The sequence below is a fragment of the Mycteria americana genome, chromosome 1 (assembly GCF_035582795.1).
Source record: "Mycteria americana isolate JAX WOST 10 ecotype Jacksonville Zoo and Gardens chromosome 1, USCA_MyAme_1.0, whole genome shotgun sequence".
NCBI lineage: Eukaryota > Metazoa > Chordata > Aves > Ciconiiformes > Ciconiidae > Mycteria > Mycteria americana.
The window spans coordinates 147,830,526-147,849,029 of NC_134365.1; the positions used below are offsets into that span (position 1 = coordinate 147,830,526).

The window sequence follows — 18,504 nt, forward strand, 5'->3', positions numbered from 1 at the left end:
TCTGGAGGCTAGCTCCTTCTAAGCCTGTGCCACTGTTCATGAACTGAAGGGTTTGTGTATAAGTGGAACGTGTTACAAAAGTGGAGTCTTAAGTGAACGCTCATGGGAATTTTGCTGCTGGCTGTAAGAAGGCCACGACTCCTTTGTGGTATGAGTTAGTTACGGGGGTAAGGGTGATCTATTTGTGATGAGAAGGATTTATTCCAACACTCTTGGCAGAGCTCTAATTTCACTCTGGAAAAAAGCAGGTGTCATTTTCTTTCAGGCAAATTTCACAAGAAGATAAAAACTGGGAAACAAATATTCAGGAACTCCAGAAAAAAGTAAGTAGATGGAACTTTTTCTCAGTATCTGTGTAAGTGGACCTATGCCTTTATACAGAGAGAGTGCTTTGAATGTAATGCAAATTTAATAACTCTCATGATAGCAGAAAAGCTGGCAGGCAGGCAGGCTGGCTTATCAGTGGGATGGGGTTAGTGAACCACGTTGTGAGTTTTTGTGAGGTTTTATACTTTTGTTCCTTAGAAAAATATCATTTAAAGGATCAATAAATGATTCAGCAGTGTTTTCTTAAATTTTTAATACATGGCCAGAAAGACTTGGAAGGTGTCAATAGGTTGTTTATAACTGTGATGCATGACGATAGAGTACACTCCTGCTGATGTACTGAACACCGACTCTAATTTACTACACTGTCTGTAACATGCCTGCTTTATTATTCAAGTAGGGATAAACCACTTGGATAAATCCTGTTCTCTTTGCTGTGCACACATTAACGCTGCCTAAGTCTTTATGCTGAAGCTGGGTCGGATGAGATGTAAACTCTGTAGTGGAATTAATTTCACCTAAATTTAATTGTCTAAATGTCATATCCTCTCCACCTCACTGGCTTCACTAATGAATCCAGGCCTGTGTTTGGGAGCTCAAGTCCTTGACTGGGACATCACTGTCCTACATGTCACACCAAAACAGAACAAACCCAATGGATTTCTTATTAGGTTTTACACTTTTTTCAAGGCATTGCATAAAAGACAACCTTTTTAAAGAACAGAGATTTGCTCGTGCTTTAGTAGAGCTTTAAACTATGTGGAAGAGACTGGAAACGAGAGAGGGACTCAGGCTGGGAGAAAGTGATTCCCTGGGTTGGTGGCAAAAGTGAGATCAGAGCAGAGAAGCGGAGTCGCGATGGAAGGTGCTGGGTTTGAGGGTGAGAGCATGAGGAGCTCAGCACAGGGATGCGGGAGCTGGGCACGGGGATGGAGAAGCTGCATAGGCATTATGGGTTTGGCATGTCCATGAGAGTTGTACAGGAGGCATGAAAGATCTGACCTCTAGGCTAGGTTATAGGTTTTCAAAGCATATGTGCAAAAAAGGGTGATTTTGTCCAGGGCCATGACACCAGAGAGTGCCCGGAGTGCCCTCTGTAGTGGGAATTGCATTTCAACCCTACTTCTCCTACTGAAATGAAGTTGTGATGGGGGTAGCTGAACACAGGTGAATATATGCAGCAGGTGCTAGCTACTTGTATCTCTTAGATCACATTGGGCCACATATTCATGCTTTTTATATTCATGTTCAATTTAAATATTTCTGTCTTTTATGCTGGAGAGGAATATACAGTACAGGAACAGAAGTTTGCACTTCGCACATGCTTTTGTGAACTCTATGCATAATAGATGACTCCTTTAATACAGTTATTAATTCTTTTTCTTCCTGTCTACAGCACAGAATAACAGACAAAATTCTTCTCATCAAATGCCTGAGTGTGCTGGGATGTGTTATTCTTATGTTTTTTCTCAACTCATTTGTTCCAGGCATCTACCTAGATCTTGGTAAGTTTCATAGTTTTGTTCTATCTAAGTAAAACAAACACCTCCCACCCCCCTGAAAAAAAAGTAATATTTTTCTGAGCCTGAATCTTTTCAGAAAGCCCTTTCCCATATGTCTCTGGCCCTGCAATTCCACCAGGTTAATCAGACGGCAGTTTCTCAGAACAGGTTTTCTGTCAGTCACCCCAGGAGGAATAACAGAGGGTGCTCATGACTTCATTTTTCTGACTTCCCATACTAATGAGCTGGCTAAACATTACAGAATAAGCAAATTTGACCTTGGCATCATTGCACTGTAGGTTTGAGTGAATGACCAAGGTGCATTATGGAGATCAGAAAATAACTCCATGGAAGAATAAAAAAGTAGTCTGGCATTATTTCTTAAGTATAGATAACTCTTTGTATAACTTCCAGTCTCCATTACTTTATCACTAGAATAAATCATTTACCAAAATAAAATCAGGAAGACACTGTATATGTGTGAAATGAAAGTAGCTGTATGCATACTTTCTATGTATATACCTATAAGTGCAGATTTTCATATAGAAAGTTGTATATCTGTATGAGGACAGGCTCTGCATATCCTAAAAACAGAACCAAATTAAAGCTCACATTTAACTGAAGGACAGTCATAAAACCTATCTGTGCATTGCCCTACAAAAAGCTAAAAATATTTTTTTTGGCTGTTGAGCACTTGAAAGTTATGGAATTTCAGATTTATGTTTTTTTCATGCAGTCTGAATTCCCCCACTGTGTACATCCATCCCAGTGGCTGAAAGATGCAACAGTCTCGAAGAGGAATAAGTCATAATCAATAAATCATTGATTAAATCATCATATATACTGCATTGAAATCCATTTTTGTTATGCACCATATAGAGCTAGTTATAGCTGTACAATGGTGATCAAGTTGCAAACAAGACCTTCCATATCTGCTGCTGCCACTTCTGGTGTATTGACTGGCTTAGAAAGGTACTAGTAGCAGAAGGCTGTCCTCTCTGCTGGGACTTAGGGAAACACCAGTGTTACGTATTGCCAGTACCAGTGGGAGGATATGGGCTACTGTGTCCAGAGCAACGTGTTTTAATAGGCACAGCTTTGATGCTAAATGCATTTGTTCCAGGGACTGATCCCCAGGCTTCAGGCCTTAGAGGTGCAAGATGGCTTGTATCCACACTGCTCAGACATTGTCCCTTCAGAGCAGACTGGCCGTATCTTCACAGCACAGCAATTGGCCCTGTGTTTCTTCTTGACATTGTATGCATGGGTTAATTAATTTTTAGGTTTGCAGCAAGGGCAGTTTTGTAGCCTAGCAGAGCTGCGTTTTAAGATTATGAGGCTGAGGGCATATGTTGCATTATCTGGTACATGTGATGGAGTTTGAGTGCGTAAAGTCACCTGGGATAATGTTGGAGTAACTGTACAGAGCAGAGAGACCCAAACCTGATTCAGACTCACCCATGCTGCTGTTCAGGTGTGATCCCTGAAATGCATTGTCTCCAGAACTGCACCTTGGTTTATTTTTATCTCAGATGAAACAGGCTGGTTTGCTGCAAAGGAGTCTGAGAGCAAAGCAACACTTACACAAGGGGGCCTCCTGAGGACCTGAACCTTGCTGTGGGCTTGGGCTAAGTAATTATCTAACAGCGTTGATACACTCAACAAGACCTTGTTGGCATGCGGTAGAAGCCCTGGTGTGCTGGAGCAGTATGAAGTTAGGAAAGGGGACGCGTCAGCCAGGCTTTCTTCACCATTTTAGCCAGTGCCACAGCTGCTGTGGCAGCTTCCCAGTGTATTTGCCATGGAAAGGGGCAATTTCAGCCAATAAAGATTATTGGCTATTAAGAAGTTAAAAAGGTATACTGAGACATTAGAACCGCAAAAGTGCTATATTACTAAGGTGTAGAAAGATGCAGAAATTGAAGACACTTGAAGGCATTTGAAGTCACCATGGCTAAGAACATAAGGCAGGCGTTCACATCAGCAATTTAAGAAATCAATTTTCACTCTTTTCTGTCTCACATAAGTGAGCACTGAACCACGTAGGATTTCTTGAATTAAACCCAACATCTATAAGTGTTTTTGAAAAACCATGGGCAGTCATTAAAGACCATATAGCACTGGTTGCATATGTCCCTGGTAAGATATTCTTTCAAAACTGCAAAATAGTTGGAGTCAATACTAGAAGAAACTTAATAAATGATGATTGTTTTTTGTCCTACTTTATGTCAGTAAAAGAAGTTAAAAAATGGCATGGTTGGCAGTGCAGGTTTCTATTATTCACCAGCTGATCTTCAACTGCAACCTTGAAAGTAAATAGGGGCTGTGTGCGTTCTGTATAATTTCTCCATGTTCTGTATTGAAGGCAAACCTGCCAGATTAATGAATAAATGCTATTAAAGCATATGCATAATTTCAATTATCAATCAATGGAACCTGCAAACTTATACTGAGATCTCATTGGTGACTCCTGAATTCCACTATCTTGACGATAGCTGTCACTTATTTATCATTACTGAAGTAGTGCTGTGTGAGTCTCTATGGATTTTAGTCCTCCAGTGCATGGAAATGAATTTCCTAAAATACAGGCCATCTTGTACTCTGATGATTTGGGTAAATTTGTTCAATATGTTTTTCTCATAAAAATGAAAGCAGATTGTAGTTCAGTGTTTAATTTTCTACCAGAATAATGTTTTATACAGAGGCTGAAGTGTTAGAAATCTAATAACTTTTAATTGCATTTGGTAGAGTGAATTAGAAAGATTATAGAATTCTTTATCAGTCCCCAGCCTTGACACAATTTTTCCATTATGAACTTGGAATCATTAATATAATTTGGGGGAACTGACATTTTAATTTAAATAATAAAATTTGCATACTTAGCTGCCTTTTAAAATGCAGAACACTTTCCTATTCAGTTTTCTTGTACCTGTTCATCAATTTATTTAGTCTAATTCTATGAAATATCTATGTTAATGAAAGGCTAGTACTGAGACTTTAAATAAACAGATATGGCAAACTTTAAGACTTCTACAGTGCTTTCATTCTGCCTGATGGGATTTTACTTTACTTTACTTTATTGATAAAGCATTGATAAAGCATCTGAGAAAAGAGGATGAAAGTAAGGCCACTTTGAGGATTGTACCTGGCTCCTATTTTGACTTTAACTTTTAGGCAGGCATGTCTAGAGCTTTGGACTATAATGAGATCCCCCAACAGAGACAAAAGATCTTTCAAGTAAAATAAAGCAACCTTTTGTTGAAATACAAACTAGATTTTATTTTTAATAGAGGATGCTCAAAGTGGCTGGGTCAGAAAGAATAGACAAAATCAATTTATAAATTACTTTCTTCCCCTTCTGTGGGGCAGGTCCTTCCTCTTTGGTTTGGTTTCAGCCAGTTCAATGAGTTACTGAGCTGCTGTGAACGCTGTGCAGTTCCTTCCAGTACCCATGCAGAGGGACCCATCACCTGTGTGGCCCTGCTTTTGTCCGCCCCTCTCAGTGGTCTCTGCATGCAATGCCAGTGCCCTGCTCCTTGCAGACCCCCTCACTCTTGCTCCCTTCCAGCTCTTTCCCAGGGCCAGGCTCAGTAGTTTCTGAGGCAGGGGAAGGTCCTCTCCTCCTTTTAGAGGGTTGCAAAAGACTCTGCTGCTTTCATCTTCAAGAAACAAGGTGGAAAGCCAAGAGCAAACGAAAGAGATGTTGCCTGTTTCAGAGCAGAGGTACTGTCTCTGTGTTGGCTGCAGACCGCTGGAAGCTGGAAAGTTATGCCAGTATAAATACGATTGTATGTTTGCCTTGTATATTCATTCCACATTATTGCCACTACTGTCCCTGTTGGACACAGGACTCTTGCCCAGGTGAATCTTTGGTATTACCATCTACAGCTGTTCTCATCTTCCTTTCATGAGTTAATTATTTACGTAAGGGGACAGGGAGAGATTTTTGGACTTGCTGAATTTTTCCATAATTTAGGACTGCTATTTGCTCCAGCCCCAACAGAAGACTGAGTTTCAAATCATAAACTCTGAGGGAGCTATCTTGGTTTTTTTGCTTCTGCAGAAGGGTTATGTCTTCACACTGTTCCCTGATCCCATTCTAGTACTTTTGGTGCTGTGGATGTCTATGATCCTTCAGACATCAATGTTTAAGCTAAGGGCTTCAGCTGTATAGAAAAAAATTAAAACTTAAACCCTTCAAAGCTTAAACATTTTAAAGCTTAAACCCTTTAAAAGGGCTTCAGCCCTGTTAAGGGCTTCAGCTGCCCTTAAAATAATCTCTGGAGGAGGTCAATAATCAGTGGAGGTGATCAACAGCTGTGATTCATCTGACCTACTTTAAAGGTCTAATTCATGAAATGATTCACCTTACCCTACGTCACTTCACTCTTTATATGCCACAGGACATCTTCTCAAGCTATACCAAGTTTTAGTCATAGATACTTAAAAACCACAACAGCTAGATGGACATTTGGCTTGATAATTGATTATTTGGGGATTTCACTTCTAACTAAAATCCACTTTGGTATTATTAACCAAAGCAGTGTTAGCAAAAACCCCAAACTTATGGACTTTTAAAAAATGCATGGTTTTATTCTTTTAACTAACTAACGTGATCACTATGACCTTTCTGGATAGTAGGACAAGTTCTATAAATCAGCACTCCATGTCACTTCTGTTAGGCAAACATCCTAGGTCTAAATTATCCCCGTCATCCTTTCTCTAAGGCTAAAATCCCTCAATATTTACAGGCAAAGGTTATCTTGTTCGGTGAGAGCTCATTTGTGTAGTTAAATCTAGTTTCTCTTGGAAAACTCTCTCTCATCTTCTATATTCTCTGTGGTTTAACTTCTGACTGTGGGCTTGGTCAGCAAATTCTGCTGCAGATACTTTTGAGGATTTGAAACACTCTTTCTGCAATTTATCTTAACTAGTTGTATCTTGCATCATTGAAACATTTTAAAACTGTGACTGAAATAGTGGAAAAGTAGGGAAAGAATTGTTTTCTTTTAGTTTGAATTGACTTCTGTTTGTTTGGTAGTCCATGTTGTGCAGAGCTCCTTTTTATTTTATTGCCAGTGCATTAAAGGAGAAATGTGTTCAGCTGCGGTAGATACAAAAGGCTCCTGTTGTATTGTCACTGCTTTGGATACCAGTTGTCATATTTTCTGACTCATTTCCATAATTTACTGAAAATTTGTTGAAATTCACAGGAGAAATTAAATACCATAATTGGAAAGGACTTCAGCAGAACAAAAACCCCCAAATTATGTCTACAGGGGATGTTATGCAAATTATAGCAAAAATTTTGTCTTAACCTGCAGAGCGGAGTGACACCTGAAATTCAGGAGAGTGGACTGGATCTGAATTTCTCCCATGTAATTTTCTTGATTTTCATCCTGCTTTTGTTGAAGTGGACATGCATGATTTTCAGCTTACACTGTAATTTACCTAGGTGAACCAATAATTATAATAGAGTTGGGGCTGAGTGGCACTTGTCTGGTAGCTTGCTTAGTGATGAAGAAAGGGCTGCATTGCCCTACAGAGCTTCACAAACCTGCTTAAATTTGCTATTGAATCGCAGAATGTCAAAAGTTCCCTATTGATATTTACTTGGCTTAGAAACACTGAAGCTAGTTCTCCATTACTGCAGCCTACTAAGATTTTAGCAACTTAACTTCATCCATTTTCTTTTCTGCAACATTTTCAACAAGGAATTCACTGCAGCAATGATTCTTCCCTAACAACTTTGAGACAGATTGGCAGGGTCAGTATGCGTAACAGCTTGCACGAGAGTTAGCAGTGCTGTAACCAATCACAGAATCCTTAAACTTAGAGATCTTTGAATAAATTATTTAATGCTATAAGCTAAAAAAGAACTAATATTGCACAAGTGGAATAAATGTAGTCTGTGTAGTTTTGTTCTGAATGTGCAGCCTAGGAAGCTGCCTAAGAAGAACGCTATTAAGCTTTTTCTCCCAGCTTTTATCTGGGCCCTGGGACAGGGTATGTATATGCATCTGAACTTGTGCTAAGAAGTTTCTTTAGAATGGTGAAAATCTTTTTGAACTTGAATCACTGCCCCGTAGCTCCATGAGGAAGACCCTGCCTCACTGTGTGCTGCAGAACTTGTCAGGTCTAAAAGATTTATAAATGGTCATGGAGAAGGAGCACAGGGCTGAGAAAGCTGTGGACAGATCCCACTAGTCTGAAAGGGGTGTTAACATCAAAGTATCCATAAGGCTCTTATTTTTACACTTTGAATTGTTATTCTGGAACTTTTTTCTCATCTGCTATCAGTGATCAATAGATTAAACCATGTTGTGCTACTATCCTGTGTGATGGTGGAGTTGTGCAAATCTGTCACTGTTTACAAACAATAAAATGATATGTGCAGAAACAAACAAACTTGGCTCTCAAAATGTAAGTGTTTGTACCCATAGAGAGGGAAGAAAAGAGAAAGTGTTCATATTTTGAAAATGTTTGATTTCAAGTGAATTTGTGCAATAGTTAAAATGAAAGGTTCATTATAGAGCTACTCAATGTTACTGAGGAGTTATTTTATAAAATGTTTGAAAAAACAGATCAATTTAATAAGCTACTGTATAATTGTTTAGTGCTTAAAAAAAAAGAAAATCCTGGTGAGACAGACAGCTATTAAGTTATAAAAACTGGTGAATGACATAGATTTAAGAAAGCATAGGCTTAATGTCAAAAGCCACATTGTTAAGTTTAGCACATCTTATATTTCACATCTTATATCACTACATCCTCAGTATAAAAAGTGCACATTTGCTCTTTAATTTGTCACTGAATCTAACATTTATCTCCAGATAATCTAGGGTCTGTGATATTAATCAGTTTTAGCTGAGGAGAGCTTGTAGGTATTGACTGCTAAGTATCTGCTCAAATGATATTTAATGATACTTTCCATTAATGCTCCACCTACATGAAGCTGTAACACTGCTTTCCGTGACTAAAGCAGTTTCTTTAGTTCCTGACCTGGTAACCGTAAACAGAGCAACTATTGTAGTAAGCCTAATGTAGTAAGATATAGTAAGATTAGAGCCATGATTAGGCACTCCTCTTTGAAAGTCTTCAGCCCTTTCTGGAGACCCTTCCGGGTCCTTGCAGTTGTGCTTGCAGGGGCTGATCTGCAGCCCTTTTCCCCAGGTGGTATCAGCTACAACTGTCAGTGGAGTTTGGTATATTTGACCTCATTTAGTGCTCTTTGCCTTCCCTGCTCTTGCTTCATTCATCTGCTGTTTTATCTGTTCTGGCATGCAGTAGTGCTGGTTTAAGTTGTCTAGTACTTTTACACTGAGGTCAAGAAGAGCACTGCATGGGACTGACCTGCTGGCCTCTGAGTGTGTAGTATGGAGATTTGATTTCACCTTGAAGATATGAATTGTTGTTTTAAAGTGAGAATGGACATAACTGTATTTAAGAGACTTAGTACATCTTTGATTCATAGTGATGTTGAAAAAATTCCTGGTACAGTATATATGAGTATGAGTTAAAAATATATTTGACAATTATTTTGTAATAATGAGAATGTTGGAATGGAACTAAACTGATGCTGTCAGCATTGACTCGGACTCAGAAAGTCTTGTCCAGGTCTTAGTTATTGCTCCTTCTCAGCATAACACTTTGCTCCTGAAAATAAAAGAAATCTGCTTTCCATGATCCTTGCAGTCTTAACTTCTTTTAGGATAGTTTTCCAAAAATTCTGCCCTTGAAGTTGCACAGTCATCTTTACAAACATGTAACTAAGCATGGAAAATATCGTCTGTGCTTGCAGCTGCCCATACACTCGATGAGAAAAAAACCAAGAACCAGTAACAGCTGTATCTGCTAGTGCAGCTTTTGTGCTTTATTGCTTACTTCTAGAAAAGTTGACCTTTCCTCTATCTTGATTTTTGCATCTTCTCAAATTTTTTTTGGCTCACAAGAGTCAATGAGGCTACAGCAATAGAGTGTTTTTTTGCAGTGACCTTTACTGAGATAACTCTGTAAATTTTTTAGACTTATGGATTGGTGCAATATACACAGCTATATATCTGCCAACACATCTTCCCTGTAGATGCAGTGCCTAGCTATAGCAATCTCTAACCAGGGTTTCTTTCTTAAAGTGTTCTATCTTGAATGCCATCCTATCTCATCTGTGAAATTGCATTTGGAGAATTAATGAAGTTAGGTGTTGACATTGCAATACAATGGTGAATGTGATTTCTGCATTCTGACCTCATGGTATTACAGCTGTGCAACAATTTCCAGCCCGTCCTTTCTTAATGCACACATGCTGATCTGTGATTACAGAACAGCTAGTCCTCTGCCTCCTTGTTTTATGCTACACTTCTGGTTTTAATGACGCAATTACCTTCTATCCGCATAGGTTTCTGTTTCTTTTGCCTTGTGTGGGGTTACAGTTTCCACCAATTTTTTTCATGTTCTTTTAATCCTCTTGTATTGTTCCAAGCATTTCCTGTTGCGGTGCAAGCTGTCCTGGACTCTCACCATCACAGTTCTGTTCCCAAGGAGTAGCCTTAAACTGTGGTGCTACAAATAGCACAGAACAATTGAAAATGATTTCTATGAAGCTAAGTCTATGAAAAGAGACTGCTCAAAAGACCAGCAAGTTGTTTTGTAAGAAGGCAACTTTATAAAAAAAGAATATTAAAGATAAAACAGTGCTTATTAGTTGACAGCAAGTATTACTTATAAACGTTCAGCATGACTTCAGAATGTATATTTTCAGGGATGCCTGATAAAATAAAACAAAAAATTACAGAAACCAAAATACAGGACATTTTCATTCACATTCAGGACTACTGATGAAACATATTCCATGAGTAGAGCAAGCACTACTGGAAATATGTCTTTGATTTAACTTTTTCACCTCAATAGTTCTATATGCTTGTATAAGAATATAATTGAGTGTATGCTTTACATAACATTACAGCTACATAGTATACGAAAGACTGGCTAAATTTTGAGGGGTTGTTAATCAGACTTCTGATTAAGCTGTTGGAACACAGTGATGGACTTTACTTCCTCATGTATTCAATAACATGTTGGGTAAAAAATTATTCAGAGATGAGTGCCAAATATGTTTTAGCTGGTAAACCTGTAAGGGACATTGTGGGCTAAAAGGATTTCTGCAGTTCACAAGAAGTTGCTGTGGCCATTTTGACAAATGGAGAATTGTTAAGATCACAGAAAAAGAATATCATACTTTGCTCAGTGACAAATGCCTAAAAAGTCAGTGTGTCCATCCCATTGTCTGCAGATAGGAGGATTATATTTTCATCTGGCAGAAGCTGGTCTAGCTGATTTTAAAAAACCCTCTACTTATTTCGCAACCACTATAAATATGTGACCTTGAATATTGTGTAGCCTGAATCTTCTGCTATTACACCTCCTCCTCACTCCCTCTTGTCCTACCTGCTACTGCTGCCACAAACAGGTTGCTCTCTGCCCTCTGGAGCAGCCTGGTACATACCCAAAGACTTGCCAGGACCCCTTTAATCTTCTTATCTTTGAGCTAAATATCCTGGACTCTTTAAATTTTTCCTCAAAAGTAAACTTTTCAGACTGTTGATTGTGCTTACTTCTCTGCCTTGGATTTCCTAAAGGGTACAATCTTGCTTAAAGTATATCTTCTCAGGTTTTACCAGGGATAAGGAAAGCAGAGGTTGCTTCACAGGATTTACCATTTATAGTCCTGGTTCTGTACTTCAGTGGGCCATTAGGTTCAGTTGTGATCCACTGTATTTCTTTAGTCTTTTCTGCAGGACTGTTAGGCATCCAGTTGCTTCCCACCCTGGCTTTGTGCAGTTTTACCTCTTCCTACCTAAATGTAGTACCCCAGCATGCTATGTTATCCTGGCTTTGGTTTTCCATGTAAATGTCTCAAGTGCCATTTCAGTTTCCACAAAAGTGAAATTTCTGTGTACCCTCAGTATTCATAAATACATTACTTCAAATTCTGTGCACGTAAAGTGAACATACAGTGTCTACATGTTCACATTGCTAGGAGGAAGCTTATTATGCTTTTCAGCGGGTAGTAGGTCAGACAAAGTTACTTTTACTAAGGAATACAAATTTTTCTTAATGAACATTGGAAAGGCCTACAGATTACACAGTAATTTTTTTCTTCCATTTGTTTCTCTTTCACCTACCTTCCTCCCACATATTCTAGACTTCTATTTGATTCTATTAGATTGTTTTCTATTTTCAAGTTCTTCTGCTTGATTATTTCAAAATAAGGGTTTTTTTTGAGTAGGATTGCAATTGTATTCTGCTCATCATGAGCTATTTATTGTTCCGAAGGTGATTTTCCCTACCGGGTAAAGTATATGAGAAAAGCAAAGCACTCAAGCTATTTCTACTGCACCTTTTATCTGGTCCCAAGCAGAAGACAGGGGAATCTTTTCTATGAAGAATGCATTATAAATTTGCAAGGTGCATTTTATAATAAAATTTCATTTTATTTTTCCTAAAATAAATAGAAACTGTCACTGTCTTCAACAGGTACCATATCAGTGCAGAAATGGAATTTAGATTCAGTTTCTCTCCATGTTATATTTCCAGAACATCAATTGATGTGAAACAGAGGCACTAAAGGGTAGTAAAGGAAGTGCTCTGTGGAACTATAAATGGGCTTTGCTTTCAGTATAGTAATGCGAAGTTATTTTTTGAAATTATTTCTATTTCTCTTCCTCCCGGCCATCTTTTGTGGCCCAGTGTCCTGGTTTCGGCTGGGATAGAGCTACTTAGTTGCTGGCTGGCGTTAAACCACAACACCCAGTAAGCTAGCAAATAAATGAACAGAGAAGCCAGTCTTTAATGTATCCTAGTACTTTCAATTCTTCAAAAAGAAGGAATAGCTTCAAATTGAATCCAGGGCAAATGTAAAGCTACCCAAATATATAAAACGCTGATATAGTATGTTCACAGTGATGAACGTACTCAGAAAGGCCTTGGAAAAGCCTTAGAAAACCTGCCCACTTAGAAAGGCAGGCTGCCAAGTGTTTGTTAACTTTGTAGTTAACTTTGACAACTTTATAGCTAACTTTGCAGTTAACTTTGCTCTCAGCAGAGAGCAGTCAGTCAAGCGGTTATGGTATACTCTAACTACTGTGGCCTTCAGGCTTCAGAAGACATTACTCTCATCCAGCTGCGGAGTGCTTGAAGTCAAACCGCGGTACTGAAAGGCATCGTGACTGGAGACCTTGCATGAAGTCCCCCAAATTCCTTGAGAGACTTCCTCCTTCCTCTCTCCTTCTCTGCGCTCCCTTCTGTGCCCTTCCTCGGAGAGATGGGTAGCTGTATCTCCTCTTCGCAGGCATAGCGAGGAAAGCAAATATAGCCTGAACAGACTCTGTGTGTAGACTGAAATAAGCTCTGTGCAGCCAGAGCTGGCAGTTGATGTGTTTGAGCCTCCGGAGAGCTGTACTTGCTGGAGCACTGCAGGAAGACACATCCCTTGCCCATCCATATTCCCAGGGAACAACATTGTAAGGCAGGGCACTGTTCTTTCGTGCAAAGCTGCAATGCATGCTGATAACACTCATGGTGCTAGAACATGCCTGGCTGTATCCACTTCTTGTGCAATTCAATTATATTTCATTAGCTTTAGCGAATAATTGTTATCTCCATACAGCATGTTCAAGTTGATTTATTTTTGTTGGAGGCAGGAGGGTAGAAATAATACTGAGATCCAGAACTATTGAGAAATTGCTGTTCTTTAATTCTTCACTTTGTTGTACTTCCATACAAAATGTCTGTGACAATGTAATGTTGTCACTTATATTTGTACAAAATAGCAGTAAAATTCTGCTACTAAGCTCCCTATCTGCACACATCTACGTTCCCTTGCAGTATTCCTCTAACAGGAATTGCCATCATCTTTATTTATTTAAGGTGGAATTGGGCCCACTGTTCTTCACTGGAATTCAGAGAACAGCCAAGCCAACAGTCAGAAGAAAATTAGGCAGTGCATTTCCATAACCCCTTTCTTTGTGTTCAGAGAAATGAACTATTTAATTTGCATGGACAGATTCACTTTGTTTTTGGAAAGACAGTAAATCAACTATGCTAGCAAAAAGGCATGGTAGACAGGAACTGACAGTACTCCCCTCACTTTCCTGTCCCTGTGGTTTGTAACTGTTTTTGCCAAGTCTATACGCATACCCAGAGTCTGGTGCACAAAAAAATTTCATATGTTTTCGGTTTATGCCAGAATCCAGCATTCATCCTGAGCAGTACAGAGTAATACCACTCTTAGATCAGTCCTGGAGTCTCTTTGCAGTGGGTGGTAAAAATGTCATTCTTCACAAGAAAATTTGGGACCAGCTATTCCCATCTTGCTCTCTTTTGTGGTTGTTTTTGCTCTCCTCCTCCCTTGCAGTATGATGCTCATGCAGAAGCTATTTTTGACCACACACTCTGATTAGATCACTGTGACCAAAGCAGGGGATAGACTTGCTCAGCTTGCAGCATGGCAGCATTTCTGTCTTTGGGGGTGAGCAGAGCTGGCTGTGACACATGGTTTTTGGATCCACTGAGGCACTCAGATCAGATTTTAATCAAAATCTGTATGGGGAATAATGTAGGAGCTGAAGCTATGAAATTTGGGATACAAAATTCCTTCAGTTTTCAGCTCTCTGCTTAGCTTTGGCTTTGTTTCCACCTATATGGTGGTATTTTTGCTGACAAACCATTAAATTTCCTAGCCCTTCATACCTGTTTCTTTACAAGGATTTCCCTGCATCTCCCTGTAGATTATTTTTGCACCAGGCTAAAGAAAAAATCTTGTGAGAGCCACTTATCAAGGAAACAGCAAGATCAAAGTGATCAGCTGTGTCAGAGCTTTTCAAGAAGAAGGATCATGGGGAGAGGCCTGGGGAAGGGAGAAGTCATTTCTAGTGCTGGAAAAACATGGTTTCAGCCAAGTGGAGAGGACAGAAGCCAGATTAGGGGCATCAAGAATAGAGCTGAATCAGGGAGATGGCACTTGGAGATGCTTGAGAGGAAAGAAATAGGTCATCGGCTGAAGAGTTGGTGTTACAGAGAGTGTTTTGGTTTTGGAACCAAAAAATGCAAGAAGTATGATTTCACTGCTGCGCAACTACGATAGCAGAAAATAAAACCACCTCAAAACATGAAAGCTGGAGCTAGTGTCAAGCTAGCTGGTTTAGCTCTCCTTACAAAACAGACCAGCCAGAGTAACTCCTGAGCTGCTGGTTTTGGCTTTTGGGCAGGCCTGAAAGATTGCCCCAAGGCAATATTTTCAGCAGATGTTCCTTACTGATCAGAGTTAACCTGAAATTCTCATTTAAGGAGTACAGTATGTCACTGAAAGCTCCTAAAATGTATTTGAGAGAGCAAAATGCATTCTTTGATTAGGGAATATTTATGTGACACTGTATATTTAAAAAAAAAAAAGAGTTAAGCTTTACAGCTTCATGAACAGGGAGAACCTTTGGTCTTTTTATTTCTTTTATATTTAAATAGGATTTAAATGGGTTATAGCTTGATTTTAAACTGTTGGGTGTTTTTGGATCTCTTTCTTCTTTTAACCTACCAGAAAAAAACTTACGCACAAGCTGTAAATTGAATGGCCTAAACTTTTATGAATCAGTCTTCTATCTTTGAATTTTCTTCTAACTACAGGTCTTGAAGACTTTTGGAGAGGGCTCACTTTATTCATCTATCTGCTTTGTAGCAGGGACCTATTCTCCCTAAGTTACACTTGTTATTTGATTATAAGTTTGTGACTTAAAGTTGTTTGCCAGCAAAGATTGTTATTCTTCTTTCTTCCTCACTTTTTCTGCAATTTTGTGAATCCATCACTCTCCGACTGTGAATATATGAGATAGCATAAATTGTATGAAATAGTCACAGCAAAGAGAGAAATAACTTGAAGAGCTGGGAGGCTTTATTTCCATGCCATTAAAAAAATCTTAAATTATGTATCTTAGTTTTTTGTATTAAAAAAAAAATAATCTGCTCTTTAGGAAAAAAATAGAGAAGAAAGAAAGAGGAGCATCATTCTGAGGAAAAAAACACCCAACCCCCTTTTGTTTCATGTCTGAAATCCCATTCCAGTGTTTAAGATAAATGTGTCAGAAGAATCAAACAGCTCCAGAAAGCATTTTAACTGTGCAGGGAGAAAGTGAGCCTTGCTCGGACAGGAGATTCGCTGATTATGTTCTCTGGCTGATTGTGCATTCGATTTGCATTTTCTCTCAATCAGTTACCAAAATACACGTCTTAAAACACTTCAGGATGTATAGAGGGATCCTGTCCGGAAAGACCCTGTTTTGCTATTTAAAGTCACTCCCTCTTCTGTTTTAAAGAGCTTTTCCCTTCCTCTGTTTATCTTCTAGAGCACATAGCCAGTGAGTCTTCAAGGCCCTGAAAAACGCAATACTGTAACTTTTACGTTGGTGGCACATAACAAGTCTGTGAAGTATAAAGTGTTGTTCTCTCTTTTTCTAATGCAGGCTGGATTGCCATGTTGGGAGCCATTTGGCTGCTAGTGCTAGCCGACATCCATGATTTTGAGATGATATTGAACAGAGTTGAGTGGGCAACCCTCCTTTTCTTTGCAGCATTGTTTGTTCTCATGGAGGTAAGATTCTCAGATTTCTAAAGCCTGAAGAGTTACAACTGACTTAAAATGTGAATTATGTTCCTGGGCAGAGTCCTCCTGCAGATTCAATCCTGCTAGAATATTGAAAACTGAGTGTAGTCATGGTAGCACAGAGAGAAATTGAGGGTGGTGGAAGCTGGCCGGACCTCTTTGAGATTTAATTTTTCACTGTAAGCTTGGTCTCACTCTCTCTCCTGCTGCTGCATTTGCTGAATGTATCTGACACAATCATTTTCATATAAGTGGGATTTTAGTTTCCAGGTTTGTCGTCGGTTACGTATGCAGATATTTATATGTATTTATGTGTTTGTTTTGCAATTGTTTTGACAATTGATAGGAAAAATAAAAAAGAAGAATAAACCAGAGTTGAAAAATGCTCCTAACGCTGTCTGCTACATGCTGGCTACTAAATGGCCTAAGAGATTTCATGGGAGTATGGTTTGAAAGGATAATATCACTGAATTTCAGTTTGCAATTGTAATTTAAAAAGATATTCAATACTTGAAATGCCTGGGTATCTTGCTGTGTAGTTTCTTTGTGTTTGTCTGCTTGACTATTAGAAACAGTCCAGTCATGTTTGTATCCCATTTTATTTACTGTTTCATAGCCTGAGAAGATTTATTTTTACCCCAAATGTTTGGATAATTCTTCGTAGGAATACTCACATTTACTAGGCAATCAGGCTTCTGTGCATTCCCTAGGATGCTTGGTATTTTTCAGTTGTTATTTGTTGGGTTTAAATGTTGTAGAAACATGACTGACAAAACCCAAGTGACCAGTGGCACTGCCATGGCTAGTGAATTGTCTGACTGAGCAGCCTGGGAAAAGCCTGTAATAACAAATTTGCTCACACAGCCTCCTTCCTCCACCCTCCCCCCCAGTAACTGCAAAGAGCCCAAGAATTTGTAAACTGCGATCTATAAAAAAAAATCGCCAGCAGGAAAAGGGACAAAATATGAAGCAAATACAAACAGCTAATAATTCAACTAACTCTAATTAATGCCAAACTGGAAGTCAAAATCTGGTAACCTCTGAGAAGATGAATGGAAACTCTGATTATCATTAGGAGGCTTGTTTGCCAGCTAGTCTACCTTTTAGACCTTTAGTAGGTCTAAAATTCATCAGGAAATGTTGATTTATTGTACATCCATTAGTACAGGCAATTTTTAGTTCTCTACATTATCAGGCTCTATATATCCTTGCATTTTCTAGCTTTTATAGGGAATCCATATTGAAGCCACGTTTATTTTGTCTGCTGCTGCTGTAACAATTTATTGGTTGCATGCCCTGATGTATTTATTGTTTTAGCTTGGATTGAGTGGTTTTGATTTGAGTGCTGTGTGACTGCACAATAACATAGTAAAACACTCAGGAAGTTATTTGCCATTTACTGCCAAACTTCGGATACGACTGTTGTAATTCACTGAACTTCATTTTTATGGTTTCTCAGGTCACCAGTGAATAGTTCGTTAACAAAAGAATATTTTTCCTGGCTCTGTAGAATAACAGCAGTTTAAGGTCATGAAAGAAACTTGTACACATAATCAAGGAAAAAAGTGAGAGATGCTAAATTCTTCCCCATAAATGAATGAGAAAAATGTTCTCAGTATCATCACTGCTAATTTTGATCTGAATCGATTACCCTTTGGATTAGCAGATGACAGTCCTTGCCAAGGCATTTTTCTTTCCTTTAGGTTAACAATGTCAAGAAGAAACAAGTCAAAACAAAGATATGCATTGAAGTATGAGAAATCTTGCCATGAGCTAGACACTCAGCAGTTGTCAGCTCATATTCTTGTGGATCACCCTTGGTGATCCTTCCTCTTAGAGGGTTCCCAGTCTGAAGCTATTTCCTACTGCTATAAATATTGCCTTTCCTATTACAAGGCACATTTAAAAACCTGGGTGGGACTTAGGCTGCAAGTCATTTTGGAAAACGTGAATGAAGTTCCAGAGCCATGGGGGAACTACTGGAGGTTCTGCCTTTGGGTGCTCATTGGTCCAGTCTGGCAGATC

The 18,504-nt window shown here is 38.9% G+C and overlaps 1 protein-coding gene across 1 annotated transcript in view; it reads left to right on the forward strand.

The window, feature by feature from the left end:
• OCA2 (OCA2 melanosomal transmembrane protein) overlaps positions 1 to 18,504 on the forward strand; it is a 181,291-nt gene that overhangs the window by 87,726 nt on the left and 75,061 nt on the right. The window contains exons 16-18 of the mRNA XM_075491924.1: positions 266 to 323; positions 1,724 to 1,832; positions 16,340 to 16,467. Coding sequence (XP_075348039.1) covers positions 266 to 323; positions 1,724 to 1,832; positions 16,340 to 16,467 — 295 coding nt within the window. The remainder of the gene's footprint in view (positions 1 to 265; positions 324 to 1,723; positions 1,833 to 16,339; positions 16,468 to 18,504) is intronic.